Raw genomic sequence first — 15,369 nt, 5'->3', positions numbered from 1 at the left:
AAGGAAATAAACTCAGATAAGTAAGTCTTTACCAGAAAGAAATGGGTTTTTCAAGAGTCCATAAATGCCAAGCAGGAGCAAAACAAAGACGATCAGACGAGTTCGCCTTAAGGAATCTGCAAGAGGAAAAAGCCTTGAATTAAATGGAATTAATGAACTATAACACCTTTATGGTACCTTTAATACTATATTATTATTGTGTTTTGCATTTGGTTAGTAAGTTAGACTTTAAGCTGAAAATAAATGCTCTCCAATGGGAATATCTGCTTAGCATGCATGAAGCCCTAGGTTAAACCCTCAGAATAACAACCAATTGTTTTCCATGTTTAAGTTTGCAGAAAAGTTGAAAGTACATTTCTACCACTCACCTTGCCCTGTGCCCCCAGGTCCTGACTAACATGCATTTAAGTAGCAAGCTTGTTAACAATAAGCCAGTATTATTGGATTATTGGTATAGTTTTCTCAGGTTTACTGAGTGTGAGCCATTAAAAAAATCCATCTAGCATAGAGTAAGATCTCTCTCTGTCTCTGTCTCTCTCTCTCTGTGTGTGTGTGTGTGTGTGTGTGTGTGTGTGTGCGCTCCTTTACTGGTTACCTTCCTTCTCCTAAACAGTTGCCTTCTACTTTCAAGTTATTTATATACATGTGTCTCATATAGTTCAACTTCAATTCTGCATGTGAAATACATGCACTTTTTATGCCTTCCCCTCATTTATCATACACATAAATACCTATATATACATATCACACACGCATACATGAATCCTCACACAGAAATTCAGATTCTGCATAAAAATAAACATGCAATATTTTTGAGCCTGGCTTATTAAATTTAAGATGACAATATCCACTTCTATGCATTTTCCTGCAAGTGACATTTTCTTCTCTTTAGGTTAAGTAGAATCCCAGTATATAAATACCACGTATTTTCAGACATCATCTGTTGACAGGCCTTTAGACTGGATCCAATATCTCAGCTATTGTGACTGGAGCATAAGTAAACATGGACACAAAACATCTCAATGCCATGTTTAGATATCTTTGTATAAAACAGCAAAAACAGTAAGTACAGCTGGACCATAGTCAGTTCAATTTTTAGTCTACTAAGGAATCTTCATGTTGATTTTCCTAAGGGCTCCACCAGTTTTCCTTGCCATGAGCACTGTACAAAGGTTCCTGTCACTCTCTGATCAGTACCTGTAGTTGTTCCTTTTCTTAATGACAGCCATTTCTGACTGAAGATAATCTCAATGGAGTTTAAATTTGCATTTCCTCGGTGGCTGAAGAAGTTGAAACTTTTTTCATATACTTTAAGAACTGTCTGATCAGTACATTTAGCCATTTACTGATCAGATGGTTAAGTTTTATGGTGAATAAGAATTGAACAGATTCTAGACACTGGTGAAGTTTACTCTCCTGATCCTTCTGCTGTGGCAGTTTTGTAATTTCAGACACTCCCACCTGTCACCTTGTGGACGTCCTCACCTGCTGGAGTTCATCTCAGAAAATCCTTTCCTGGACCTTAAAGTGTCGTACTTGTGTGTTCTTCTGGAAGTCTGAGTTTTAGATCTTACATTTTTAATTAATTTTTGTATAAGATAAAATATAAAAATCTCATTTCATTATTCTATGTTAATATTCATTTCTCTCAGCACCACTAGTTAAAAAGGTTAATTTTTCCTAATGCATGTTTTTTACCTTTGTCAAAAATTAGATGGTAGCCATAACTTTTCCTAATAATCCTGTATCTACTAAGGCACAATTTCTATCCTTTGTTTTTATTTCTATTTCCACGTTTAAGCAATCATAAGTTTTACAGTAGACCATGACCAATGTTCAGACTGATGATCTTAGAAAAGTTTCTGTGATGCAGTGAGACGGCTTAGCAGGTAAACGAGCCTGTCAGCAAACCTTACCTGAGCTTGACAGTGGAAGGAATGAAAGCAGAAGGAAAGAAGCAGTTTCCATAGGTCATGGGATCTCCACATATATGTTGTGGTACAAGCAGCTTACCTTCACACACGGATCACATCACACAATAATTTTTTTAAAAATTAAGAAATGTTTTGTAACACTTTAAACAGAGGACTAAGCATCCTCTCAAGTGTTCTGCCTATGTCATATCATACCATTGGTCTTCTGTGTGAGAGCTTGAGCTTTGAGAAAACCCTCTGCAAAACCAGTTTTAAATGCATCTTGGTGAGCTTCAGGTATGTTTTTAGTTTTCATAAGTTTGTCCAAACTCTCAAGATCTGTTCCTCTGTCCCGCAACAGAAATCCCTAAAAATCAAAGAAAATACAGCAGAGTTATAAAGATACAAAAAGGACGGACAGTAGTGGCGCACACCTTTACTCCCAGTACTCTAGAGGCAGAGGTAGGCAGATCTCTGTGAGGTCGAGGCCAGCCTGGTCTACAAAAGGAGTTTAAAGACAGCCAGAGCTATATAGAAAAACCCTGCTCAAAAAACCTAAAATAGATAAATAAAGATGTAAACATAAAGAAGGCAGCGTTCTGAAGATTTTCTGTCTATTGGACAAAGTCAAACAGGTATACTTTATAAATAATTTTGATATTCTGCTAGAAGCAGTAGATATGACAATAAAATAAATGCTATCTGTAAAAAACAGAAATACCTTACTGAAAATGGTACACTGGGGCCAGAGAGATGAAGCCATTAAAGGTGAGGCTTGCAACCAAAATGTCAGAAGAATGGAACATCAAAACCACACATAGAGAGAGGATTGTAGATATATTTTAGCTGGCAATATTTGCTTAGCATACATGAGACCTTCAGTTTAGAACTATATAAACTAGGCTTGTCAGCAAACATATGCAATGCTAGCACATGAGAGGCTGAGGCAGGGGAATCCTAAGTTTAAGGCAATCCTTAGATACACAAAGAGTTAGAAGCTAGTGTGGGCTATATGAGACCACCCATGTCTCCAATCTCCTCACCCTCCTTCCTGAAAGTCATACAGGTGGGCACCATGTAATGGGTCTTATTGCAGCAGTTGAAAAGGAAGATTATGAGTTCAAGGCCAGCCTGAGCTGATGCAAACTCTCTCTCTCTCTCCCTTTCTCTCTCCCTTTCTCTCTCCCTCCCTCTCTTCCCCCCCCCACTCTCTCTCTCACACACACACACACACACACACACGAAAGCAAAACAAAACCAAATACACACACAGGGAATAAACATAATGAATGAACAATTTGAAAGAATATAAAATAATGTCTAAAAAAATTTGGTAAGAGTCAATGCCAAGAAAATAAGGGTATTTAGTGACCAGCATATTCAAGGTTGAGAACAGAAAAATGGTCAATAAGTGCAATAAAACAAATTGTTAAATAAGACTGAGTTGGGTAAGAAAGCAGAATATCCAAATTAATTAGGTTATCATTTAAGAAACGATGATACAAGTTTGGAGGCAAGATTGAAAGTAGCAAGAATATATGCTGTGGAATATTAGCTGAAAATGTGTTACATTTGTTTAAGCTGCGGAATATTTATTTAATAGTGAAAAATATGTGTTGCATTCTTTTATATTGCATTTATTTAACTCTGTGAAGCTGTGTTACTTTGCCTGCCTAAAACACCTGATTGGTCTAATAAAGAGCTGAATGACCAATAATAGCTGGGCAGGAGACAGGCAGCGCTGCTCTTTAATTTAAGAGATTAAATAGGAGAAATAGAGAAGAGTAGTGAGAAAAGGAAGAGAGGAAAATGTCAAGGGACAGCTACCCAGCCAGACACGGCATAAGATGGAAAGAAAAGATATACAGAAATAGAGAAAGGTAAAAGACCAGGGGCAAAAGGTAGGTGGTATAATTTAAGAAGAACTGGCTAGCAACAAGCCAAGCTAAGTTGGGCATTCACAAGTAAGACTATGTGCAATTATTTGGGAGCTGAGTGGTGGGCCCCCAAAGATCAAAGAGTAAAAAAAAAAAAAAATAACCAAACACAACTACAGATAGAAGCAAGGTATCAAATGAGTACTTGCTAGAATAATTGAGGCAATAAAATGTTAAAATGTCTATGAACAGCAATGCAACAAGGATGAAGGGAAAGATTTAAGAAACGTTAGCTGGGCAAAGTGGTTCACACTTGAAATAAGGTATGGGAATCTGAAGCAGAAGAATTGCCTTAAGTTTGAGGCCAGACTAGGCTACACATTGAGATCCAGAACCACCTGTGCGGCAGACTGAGATCCTGTCTCTAAAAAGCAAGATATCCCCCCTATCCCCCAGCCCCCCGCAAACAAACAAACAAAACAATAACAAAAGAGAAACATTTCAGGTTAGTAGTATAGATCAGTGGTAGATCACCTGGCTAGAAACCATGAAACCTAGGTTCAATCCCTAGGACCACCACTTCCCCAATGATACTTATTAGGATACACTGGGAAAAGGACAGCTCTTTCAGACAGTACTGGGAAACTGGACTACAACATATAAAAAAAACCCAGAAACCTTATCTCTAATCCTGTACATGATTCAACCCTAAGTGAATCGACCTTTAAGCCTTGATACCCTGAAACTGGAAGAGAAGAACGGAGGCCTGTGCCTCTGCTCTGCGCACAGGCGGACATGACCACAGTTCTGAGTGAGGCTCCAGTAGCACAGAAGAACAACAGTCAACAAATAGGATCTTGTGAAACTGCAAAGTTTCTGTGCATCAAAAGAAACTTCAAGCAAACGAAGGTACAGCCCACAGAATGAGAGAAAAATCTCCCAGCAATTTATCTGACAGAGTTACTGTCTAGAACAGGTCAAAGAACTCAAAATACCAAGCATTAAGAAAATAAACAGTCCAATCAAAAACTGGGCAATGGAACGACCTGGACAGAAAATTCTCAAAGGAAATATAAGCAGTTCCTAAATGCTTTAAAACATGCTTAGTAGTCATCAAGGAAACTGAAAGGATTTTAAGATTTGAGGACTACAAATGACAACAAATGCTGTGTGGACATGGGCAAGAAGGATCTCTCCCACACTGTCGCTGGAAGCGGGAACTAGAATGGCCACTCTGGGGATCAATCTAGAGAATCCTCAAAAACTAAAACTACAACTGCCACATGGCTGAGCTATAGCCACGGGCATATACCCAACTGACTTTATATTCTGCTACAGAAATAGTTACATTACTACTCTACTACAACAGTAAGGAAATGGAATCAACCACATGTTAATGGATGGATAAGAAAAACGTAGACTGGGCATGGTGGTGTATGCATTTAATCCCCACACTTGAGAAGCAGAGACTGGTGAATCTCTTCTGAGTTTGACACTAGCCTAGTCTACGTAGTGAGGTCCAGGATAGCCAGGGATATGTAGGGAAACTATATCTCAAAAAAGAAAAATATGATGCATATACACAGTGAACTCAGGTATACAGGCAAATGAAATTTGTAGTTAAATGTATGGAAGTGGAAAAATTTTACTAAGGTAACAGACCCAGAAAGACAAAAGTCATGTTCTCTCCATTATGCAGATTTGAGCTATAAATCTTGTTTTGTGTATTTAACTTGAAGTCCAAGTAGAAACCAAGAAACCAAAGAGGGGCCTTTTGGGAGGAAGGGAGTTGGGAGGAAACTATCATACCTTAAGGAAGAGTTAAGTATATCATTTAAGTATATTGTAGGTAAAAGGAGAAAGGTGGAATAGTGGCAGCACAAAGGCTCTAACAGGGCAGGGTAAGGAGTATGGGGAAAAGCTGGAAATGGAAGGAGGGCTAACACGAAGTATATGGAAAGCTATAAACTCACAGGCCAATTAAAAATATTTGGAGGTATAATAAAACACATGTGAAATGAATGAAGAGGGGAGGATAGTAGAGGCTAAAGACTTAACCAGATATGGATGGGGGAGAGGAGGGAGTTGTTGGGTTAACCAAAACCAAGGATGTATGCAAAAGTCTTATGAAAAACCAGTAGCTAGTATACTAATTTCAAACTAACTTAAAAAATAGCCCAATGGAACTATCCTGCATGAATGGACAATGCAATTCTCAGAACGTATAAGCAATCAAGTGACAGTACAAGGTACATGTAGTCAGAGAGGTCTTAGAGATTTCTAAAACACAGGATAGTGCCATTAATTACTCTTAGTTACCCACCATAACTACTAGGTAAACCTCAATGGCTGAAGATACTGCACACCTTGGACACAGGACATAGAAAAATCAATCTCAAAATGACTGATCAAGTTCACCCCTAATTGCTAGTTTTCAGTGTTGAAAGGTGCAATGTAGGTGGTTAGAGAGAAAGTACATCAGTGGTTTTAACCAGATCTAAACCCTGCATGCTCCAATATCTACTAGCCACGCAAGAAATGCCTACTTGTGCAACAGAGGCGTGGCTGCTAATGGGGTGCCCAACCTCTCTCTGGGTTTGAGACCTGTTCCACAGAAGGGAGTTCCATGCCTGGTACCTTAATCCTGCTCAAAAAGCCCATGGTAAGAATGGTTATAAGTCCTAGGGTAAACATCTGCTTTTTATTTTGGTAATTCTATTCAGGGTTTCTCTGTTTAACAGTCCCAGCTGTCCTGGAACAAGCTTTGTAGACCAGGTTGGCTTCAAACTCAGAGATCCACCTGCCTCTGCTTCCCAAGTGCTAGGATTAAAGGTGTGTGTCACCAAACACCATCTTCTAAATATTAATTTATGTTTATACACATAGACCTGGCCTGCTTTCAACCTTGGTCAGCTTCTTTTTGCACAGCACAGTAGTCAATGCAGCAATACAAAACTGTAATAATACTAAGAAGAGACTGACCATTCATCCCTAGACAGGAATTCTATATCATGCACACTACTCCTCTAGAGAGGCGCAGGGAACATGGAGGAAAAGGCAGAAAGAATTTAAGAACCAACACGTAAGGAGGAATGCTGTGAAATGTTGTCTTTGGGTATAACATGGTTATAACTTTCATGAACTCACAACAACTGAAATTACCTGCACAAGAACAAGCCAACCAAAATTCTGACATAGGTCGGGTAGACAATCTCCGGGGCCCACCCATTATTGAGTAGCTATTACTCTTTTCTGAGGATGTGGCCACTGGTAGGCTTCTCAAGCTCCAGTGGATACTCCTACACCCATACATATATAAGCAACACTAACTGGACTTAGTAGGTTACAAAAAACAAACAAACAAACAAAAAAACCCAGTAACTTTAAAGACATGAGTTTGGGAGGCAGACATGTTGAGGGAGATATAAAGGTAGCTGAAGCAGAGAATGGGGGTGGATATCATACTTCATTGTATACATGTACGACATTGTCAAGAATAAAGACAAAAACAAAAACATTTTTAAAGATTTTAGAGGCACAACAAATACACAAGTAGTTAATTATTGTAGGTAGACAGAACTGAGTGGACGCTCCACCAACCAGAAAAATGAGATACTTAAAGTTTTTGATGTCCTAGTATTTGTTACTTATTATTTTCTAAACCACAAATAACTAATTACCTTCACAAAGGATGGTGCTATATTCTGTGCTTCTGCTAATCTTTCAGAAGTAGACTGCAAACGCCGTGTCCTTGATTTTAAAGTTTTAAAGCCCCGAGACTGTGTGAAAACTGAACAAAACAGTACCAATTACTTGGTAGCTATAGCAAGAGAAAATGATCAAGTGTAAAGTCTGACTCATAACGGCACATCACAATTAGAATCCAAGTTCTAGATAGAGTTATTTCAGCTGGCATTTCAATTTGCTTCACCTTTTTCTATTACCCTTTTTTCCAAGAACTTTGAACATTTAACTTCATGTTGAGGGAGGAAAAAGTAAGAGGATTTCACAATATAATAAGAAGGAACCTCAAATGAGAAATAGGACTGGCCTAGAGGCAAGTCTTCAAGTATTGGCTTAAAGAAAACGTGAGAGGGTTCAGTCCACAAAGGATGTTGTCACTACCAGGCAAGTGATGCTGGGTAACATAAGAAAGACAACAGAGAAACCCTGGGACAACTCTATGGCGTCTGCATCAGTTCCTGCCTCCAGATTTGTGCTTCTGCTTTTGCTCTGACTTGCCTCAAAGATGGACTGTGTGATTAGGCCCTGTAAGCCAAATAAACAATTTCCTCCCTTAGGTTGCTTTTGGCCAGTGTTTCATCATAGCAACAAAAGCCAAACTAAGACAAGTACCAAAGCCCATCCTTACTGACTCTCAGTTTGGTATTTATTATTTTTAAGTTCTACTAGAAATAGTTATGACATTTCCTAATGCTGCAACCCTTTAATACATTTCTTCATGTTGTGGAGACCCCACCATAAAATTATTTCACAGCTACTTGGTAACTGTAATTCTGCTACTGTTAAGAATCACAATGTAAATATCTGATGTGCAGGATATGTGGACCCCCACAGATTGAGAACCAATGACTATCCTAAATTGTATGAAAGTAGCAAACAATGCTATCAATTTGATATCACCTAGCTTATGGCTTTATTTAAAGTCCTCAGATTTCTGGGATGTTAATGAAAACACTCTGGTATTCTCCAATTTTTTTCCTTTAACTTTTTCCTGACATTTCAGTGGGTTTTTGGAGGTGACGGTAAGTAGACAAACATGCTTAGTTAATTACTTTGAAACAAGTGTAGATGAGTTTCCCAAGTCTGATTCACCGTAGTCCTTAGCACTAACACAGCTTCTATTATTATTTTGTGGCTCAGCATTTATAAAGAGGACTGGAGAGATGGGTAAGCAGTTGCCAGCACTGGATGCTCTTCCAGAGGACCTGGGTTCAATTCCCAGAAACCATATGGTGGCTCCAGTTTCAGGAGACCTGATGCCCTCCTCTGGCCTCAGGGGAAACCAGGCAAGTATGGTATGGTACACAGACATAACATGCAGGTGGAACAACTATACAAATAAGAAATACTTTTAGGGGGCTGGAGAGATGGCTCAGTGGTTAAGAGCATTGACTGCTCTTCTAGAGGACCCGGGTTCAATTCCTAGCACCCACATAGCAGCTCACAACTGTCTAAAGATCCAGTTGCAGGGGATCTGATACCTTCACACCAATGCACATAAAATAAAGTTAAATAAACCATAAAAAAGAAATACTTTTATTTTCAAAAGTTCATAAAGTCAAGTATGGTGGAATATATCTGTAACCTCAAACACAGAAGAGGCTGAAGAAGACTACAAGTTACAAGCCTGTCTAGGTTAACACAATGAAACCTGTCCCAAAAATTACAGAACCAACCAAATTAATAATCACAAATACTTTTAAGTCTACTATACTATAAATAGATAATTACCACCATTAACAAAAACAAGTCTTATTAAATATACTTATCAAATTTTTCAAAATAAACACAGTTTTTTCGTACTTGGAAAATATTGAAGATCTGAACAAATGCTTCGAAGAGTTTTTGGATATTGTCTGTGCAGGCTAGAGGAGCGCAGTGTATTGAACATATCTAAGTGACCTGCAAGGAAAATGAAAAAGTTATTTTCCAGTTGTCAAGCCAAGGCAAAAACACATGAAAAACTGTATAAAATATAAATTTATAAATACCAGGAAAAGTGACAATGTATCACAGAGTGTTTTAAGAAAGACATTTGATGCACTAATGTAACTCCTTTATATCTCACAATCCCTCGTTTCACTATCACTTACCTTAGGTTACTATTTTTCTCTGGCGTGTGTTTATAGCTGTCCATGAAACTAAATTCAAATTTAGAGGTTAAAAAAAGGAAAAACAATCTCTTTTATTAAAAGGATAGAGCGGTTAACGACTGCTATTGCTTAAAGGCCATCTCAAAGCCCTGTATCATAGAACACTGCAAACACAGCTTCTGCTCTGCTTGAAGGATCTAGAGTAAAGCCAGGTGTGTTTGCAATCATCTTTAATCCAGAGCTTGGAGGCAGAGGCAGGTGGAACTCTTGAGTTCAAGACCAGCCTGGTCTACACAGTGACTTCCAGGACAGCCAGGGCTACATAGGGAGACCCTGTCTCAAAAAAACCAAAATTATAAAGAATTGCCAAATATGAAAAGGTTTTCTCTGACAGCCAGGCTTGCAACTGAAGGCCTCACAGAACCACTGAACTATACTCCCAGCCTCAGCTCTTCCGTGGTTAGTATTTGTTTTTATGTTCCAGTAACACTTAAGGCATTTTTCAAAAAATTTCTCAAGAGTCCAACTAAGAAACTCATTTCTAATATTTCTGTCTGCCCAAGTGGAGCCAAGCAGCTCACAGTATGAAGAATCTTAAATTGTAAAAATGCAGATTAGAAAAACAGGAGAATAAAAGTATTAAAACATTAAAGTAAAAATGTGGCCTGAAGATTTACTATGAGCCCAGCACTTTAGGAAGTCAAAGACAAACGACTCAATCAAGACTGTAGTCTAAGCCCTCAAACCTTAAAACTGTTTTTTTTCCTCACTCTTACATTTTTTAGTCTTTTTTATTCTTGAAATCCTACAATTTATACTGACTTTTAAAACGTGTTTTTCCATCAATATGAAACAGGTATTTTGAATTTTTGTTTTATTATGTATACAGTGTTCTGTCTGGATATATGCTTACATGGCAGAAGAGGGCACCAGATCTCATTACAGATGGTTGTGAGCCACCATGTGGGTGCTGAGAATTGAACTTAGGACCTCTGGAAGAATAGCCTCTTAACCTCTGAGCCATCTCTCCAGCCCTGGAATTCTGATACTTTAAGAAGGTTGTAGGCTAGGCAGTGATGGCACGCACAGTTTTAACTTAACTACAGCACCTAGGAGACAGAAGCAGGTAGATCTCTGAGTTCAAGACCAGCCTGGTCTGCATAGTGAATTCCAGAACAGTGAGAGCTATACAGAGAAACCCTGTTTTGGCATGTGTGTGTGTGTGTGGGGGGGGGAGCAGAATCACATGTGGCACAGCCCTATAATCCCAGCTCTTCAGGAGGTTTAGACAGGAAGACACCAAATATAAGACCTGCTAGAATAACTTGCCAAAACCCTGGCTCAAAATGAAAATTAATTAAAGTGTTAAAGATATAACTCAGTACATCAAGGAGAGTGCTTGCCTAGCCTCAGTGAGGTCAAGGGTTCAATCCCACGGAGCACCACAGAAAAGATATTCATAGACTGGACATGTAGCTCAGTGGTTAAAAAGCTTACATAATATGAGCAAGCCCTGATATCAATACTATGGGAAGCAAAGAGTACAAATTTTCTGTACTTTACAATTTTTCTATAAATATAACATTATAACCGTAAGAAAATTACAAATTTAAAAAACACTTCAAAAAAGAACTGACCCATAGTAAATGTTAATATAGTATAAACATCATCAGTAAGTTCAAGAATAATAACTAACATACCATATTTATTTTCGAAGAAGGACTGTGCTGAGACATGAGATGTATGCCAATGGGAAGAAACTCTTTTGTCTTTATAAAACCCAGGAAGTAGATTTTCTACCAGTTGATCAATCTGTCCAATTTTTAATTCAGATAATCCAAGGTCCTTTAAATTAAGTACAGGCTATAAAAGACAAAACCACCAAATTAACATTAATGAGACATTTAAAAGATACTTATCAAAAACAATAAGGATTTTTTAAATTAAAAAAAATGAACTGACATCTTAATTATTAAAATAAGTTAATAAAATATTCTGATGGTTCTAGTTTTACTAAGGTTCATTATGGGTTTGACCAAAAAAATAAAAAGCCCTAACAGTCTCCCTAAATTGATGACATTTCTCACTATAACAAAAGCACCAGTTAGTTAAACATTATGATTCCCAATGATGTGAGACTTTACATTGTTTTCCCTCTCTGCATAGAAAGCACTGCGACCTAGTTGCCAACCTAACCATTATCTGCCACTCATAAGAATAGTTTTGGCTGGGTCGAGTACAGTAAAACAGACTATTTTAAGAGAGATCACATTGATACAACTTTCATTGCAATATAATTGTTATTTTTATTATTAGTTGCTATTAATCTCTTACTATGTTTAACTTATAAATTCAACTTTACAGTACTTTCAGTAATAAGGTTTTCTAGGGCTGTATGATTGGAGAGCAAGGTTATCAAAAGAGAAGAAAAGCAATGGTGTATCTACAAAAATGAACAAGAAAACTGGGCAAATAGGGAAAAAGAAGCACAAAGATGAGAGGAACACCTCCATTGCTGGTGGGAATGCAAACTTGTACAACCACTCTGGAAATCACTATGGCGGTTTCTCAGAAAATTGGGAATCAATCTTCCTCAGGACCCAGAAATACCACTCTTACACATATACCCAAAGATGCTCAATCATACTACAAGGACATTTTTCAACTATGTTCACAGAAGCATTATTTGTCATAGCCAGGACATGGAAACAACCTAGATGCCCCTCAACCAAAGAATGGAAAAAGAAAGTGTGGTGCATTTACACAATGGAGTACTACGCACTAAAAAACAATGGCATCTTGAAATTTGCATGCAAATGGATGGAACTAGAAAAAAACTTCCCGAGTGAGGTAACCCAGACCCAGAAAGATGAACATGGTATGTACTCACTCCTAAGTGGATACTAACTGTAAAGGAAAGGATAACGAACCTATACAGTCCACGACCCCAGAGAAATTAAGTAACAAGGTGAAACCTAAGAAAAATATATATAGATCCCCTTAGGAAGGGGAAATAGACAAGATCTCCTGAAAAAACTGGAAGCATGGGGTGGGGAGGTGAGATGGGAGGGTGGAAGGACAGGAGGAGGGGAGAATGGGAGGGGGAGAAGACCTTGAGGGAACAGGATAGTCAAAATGAGGGAAGGCCAGAGATGGAAGGCAAGGAAAGAGATACTTTGATTAAGGGAGCTGTTATGGGGCTAGCAAGAAACCTGGCACTAAAGAAATTACCAGGAGTCCATAAGAATGACCCCAGCTAAGACCCTAAGCAATAGAGGAGAGGGGGCCTGAACTGACATTGCCCTGTGGTCAGACAACACTTGACCAAGTGTGATTAAAATTTTCTCATAGAGCTCAAGTAACTATTACCTCACTACTCGGTGTGTCATGCTCAGGAGCTGGGTCTCGGCGCTGCTTCTGAACAGGTGTGTTCACAGAAACAGATAAGCTTTTCGGTGAATGGAAAGCATTGATGAGATGACTGAGAGGAACTGTAACCTAGAAAACAGATACAATTTCAAATTAAGAGGAATGTTTAAAAAAAAAAACAGAAACAATTTCTTTTCTGGTCAGGATTTAGGATCTGTTAAAAGTCAAAACAGCTGGGCAGTGGTGGTGGTGCACACCTTTAATCCCAGCACTCAGCGAGGCAGAGGCAGGCGGATCTCTGTGAGTTTGAGGCCAGCCTGGTCTACAGAGTGAGTTCCAGGACAGCCAGAGATACACAGAGAAGCCCTGTCTTGATTTAAAAAAAAGTTAAATATATACCAGATATCAAGATTATGGGTAAGCTGAGATACGGCTCAGGGGTAGAGCCATGCACAGCTGAAGAGACAGATGATCTAGGCTTCAGATCCAGCACCAAACACTCAAACACATACACACACAAACAAAAAAATTGAGACAGACATAATAAACACACGTACACATGCAAAAAACAAATCAACAAAACTAGACATTAAAAATTGTCCATCCTTGCCAGGCAGTGTTGGCGCACAACTTTAATCCCAGCACTCAGGATGCAGAGACAGGCGGATCTCTGTGAGTTCGAGGCCAGTCTGGTCCACAAGAGCTAGTTTCAGGACAGCCAGAATTGTTACACAGAGAAATCCTGTCTTGAAAAACAAAACAAAAACATTTGCTGGAGGTAGAAAGAAAATTGGTTTACTCTTTCATGATACTATTCTGGATATGTTAAAAGTCGGGCACAATGGTACATACCTTTTATCTCAGCACTGCGGAGGAAGAGACAAGCAGATCTCTGTAAGTTCAAGGATAGCTTGGTCTATATAGAGTTCAAAGCCAACCAGAACTACACAGTGACCATGTCATAAAAATTAATAAATTTGAAATATATATTTTTCATCCTCCAAAATCTACTATCTAGAAATTTATTCTAAGGAAATGATTTGACAAATGCATGCACCTTAATAAGATAATTTTAACAGCATAATTTTAAAGTAGATGGAAAGCTGAAGAGAACCACCATGAGGGAAGTGGAAAAATAGAAGTCACTTCCACAGAATAGCAAGAATTTTCTAATGTTATATTTCCTCACCGCCACCATCTTGTCCTAACCCCCGCCACCTACTCGCCTGCTCCTGCCCTTACCCAGCTCCAGCACACTCCCAGCCTGAGATAAAATGATCATATTAAAATCAGTCACCCTTTGGCTTAAAAATCTTAACACCTGTAGAACCTGAACATCGACTCCAGTTCGGTTCTTTATTAAATGCCCTTCACTCCCTGGGTTAGAAGGGGCTCAAAGAACACATGAAAACACTTTATTTACATTGCCCATCTATAAGGAGAAACAGAAATGAACATAAAGAAGTACACAGGACAAAGCCAGGCAGAACACCTAGTGGAGGACATCCTCTCTGGAGCTCTGATGTTAACACCCTCCTACAGCTCAATTACTGCCTGAAGATGCGGGAATTACAGGATGCTAAGATTACCTGGTCTGACTAGTTCTACTCTGAGGTTATTTGCAGATTAAAAGTCACCTCATTAGGACAAACACAGATGTAATCCATGGGGGCTTATGATTTACCAATAACTCAAGAAATTCTAAGAATTTCACAGAAGCTTGTCATCAGGAAGACCATAAAATAAAGTATTTCTTTTATTGTATCATATTACCCAATTAAAAGATAAACTCCATAAGGCAAGGATTCTTTTGTATTTTAGTACTCAGTGCTGCACTCCAGCCTAACAGTGCATAAGGGAATGACAAACAGGTCTGATGTTGAGTGAATAAAATAATAGGCTCTGATTATATACCAAGGCCCATAATTTAAATAATTTAATACCTAGGACATAAAAATTAGCTATTATTGTATTTCTTCCCTTTAAAATTCATGCTGAATTCAGTTTCCATTATAACAGCAGTGTTATAGGTGTTTAGCTAGGAGTCTATTTTACTATATTACTACAAGCCAATTGTTCTATGCTACATAGAAAGATCCAGTTTTATGAAACCCAAAACAATCAAGGATTTAAGTCATGGAAGTCCAGTCCTGAGGAACAAATTGATGCTGTTACGGCAAGGGGTTTCCCACCTTGCTCTCTTTGGCCCCTCTACCAGGTATGTCTTCTACTCCATGACAATAAACTATCCATCATGTCTTCTTGAGAGAAACTAATTAATTTTATATTCAACAGTCCCTATCTACTGTTTTTTCAATTACTAGGACTTCCCCAGACACTGTCATCCTGGAAAACAGTCGCTTTACTGTATCG

The 15,369-nt window shown here is 38.4% G+C and overlaps 1 protein-coding gene across 1 annotated transcript in view; it reads right to left on the bottom strand.

Moving 5' to 3' along the window:
- Positions 1 to 15,369, bottom strand: part of Yme1l1 (YME1 like 1 ATPase) — a 36,429-nt gene that overhangs the window by 19,903 nt on the left and 1,157 nt on the right. Inside the window, exons 2-7 of the mRNA XM_041641605.1 lie at positions 12,997 to 13,125; positions 11,328 to 11,490; positions 9,338 to 9,436; positions 7,471 to 7,580; positions 2,130 to 2,280; positions 33 to 116 (exon numbers count right to left, since the gene is read on the bottom strand). Coding sequence (XP_041497539.1) covers positions 33 to 116; positions 2,130 to 2,280; positions 7,471 to 7,580; positions 9,338 to 9,436; positions 11,328 to 11,490; positions 12,997 to 13,125 — 736 coding nt within the window. The remainder of the gene's footprint in view (positions 1 to 32; positions 117 to 2,129; positions 2,281 to 7,470; positions 7,581 to 9,337; positions 9,437 to 11,327; positions 11,491 to 12,996; positions 13,126 to 15,369) is intronic.

The sequence above is a fragment of the Microtus oregoni genome, unplaced genomic scaffold, assembly GCF_018167655.1.
Source record: "Microtus oregoni isolate MIOR12 unplaced genomic scaffold, Mior012 000070F_ref0000104, whole genome shotgun sequence".
Taxonomy (NCBI): Eukaryota; Metazoa; Chordata; class Mammalia; order Rodentia; family Cricetidae; genus Microtus; species Microtus oregoni.
This window is presented reverse-complemented; position numbering and strand designations above follow the sequence as displayed.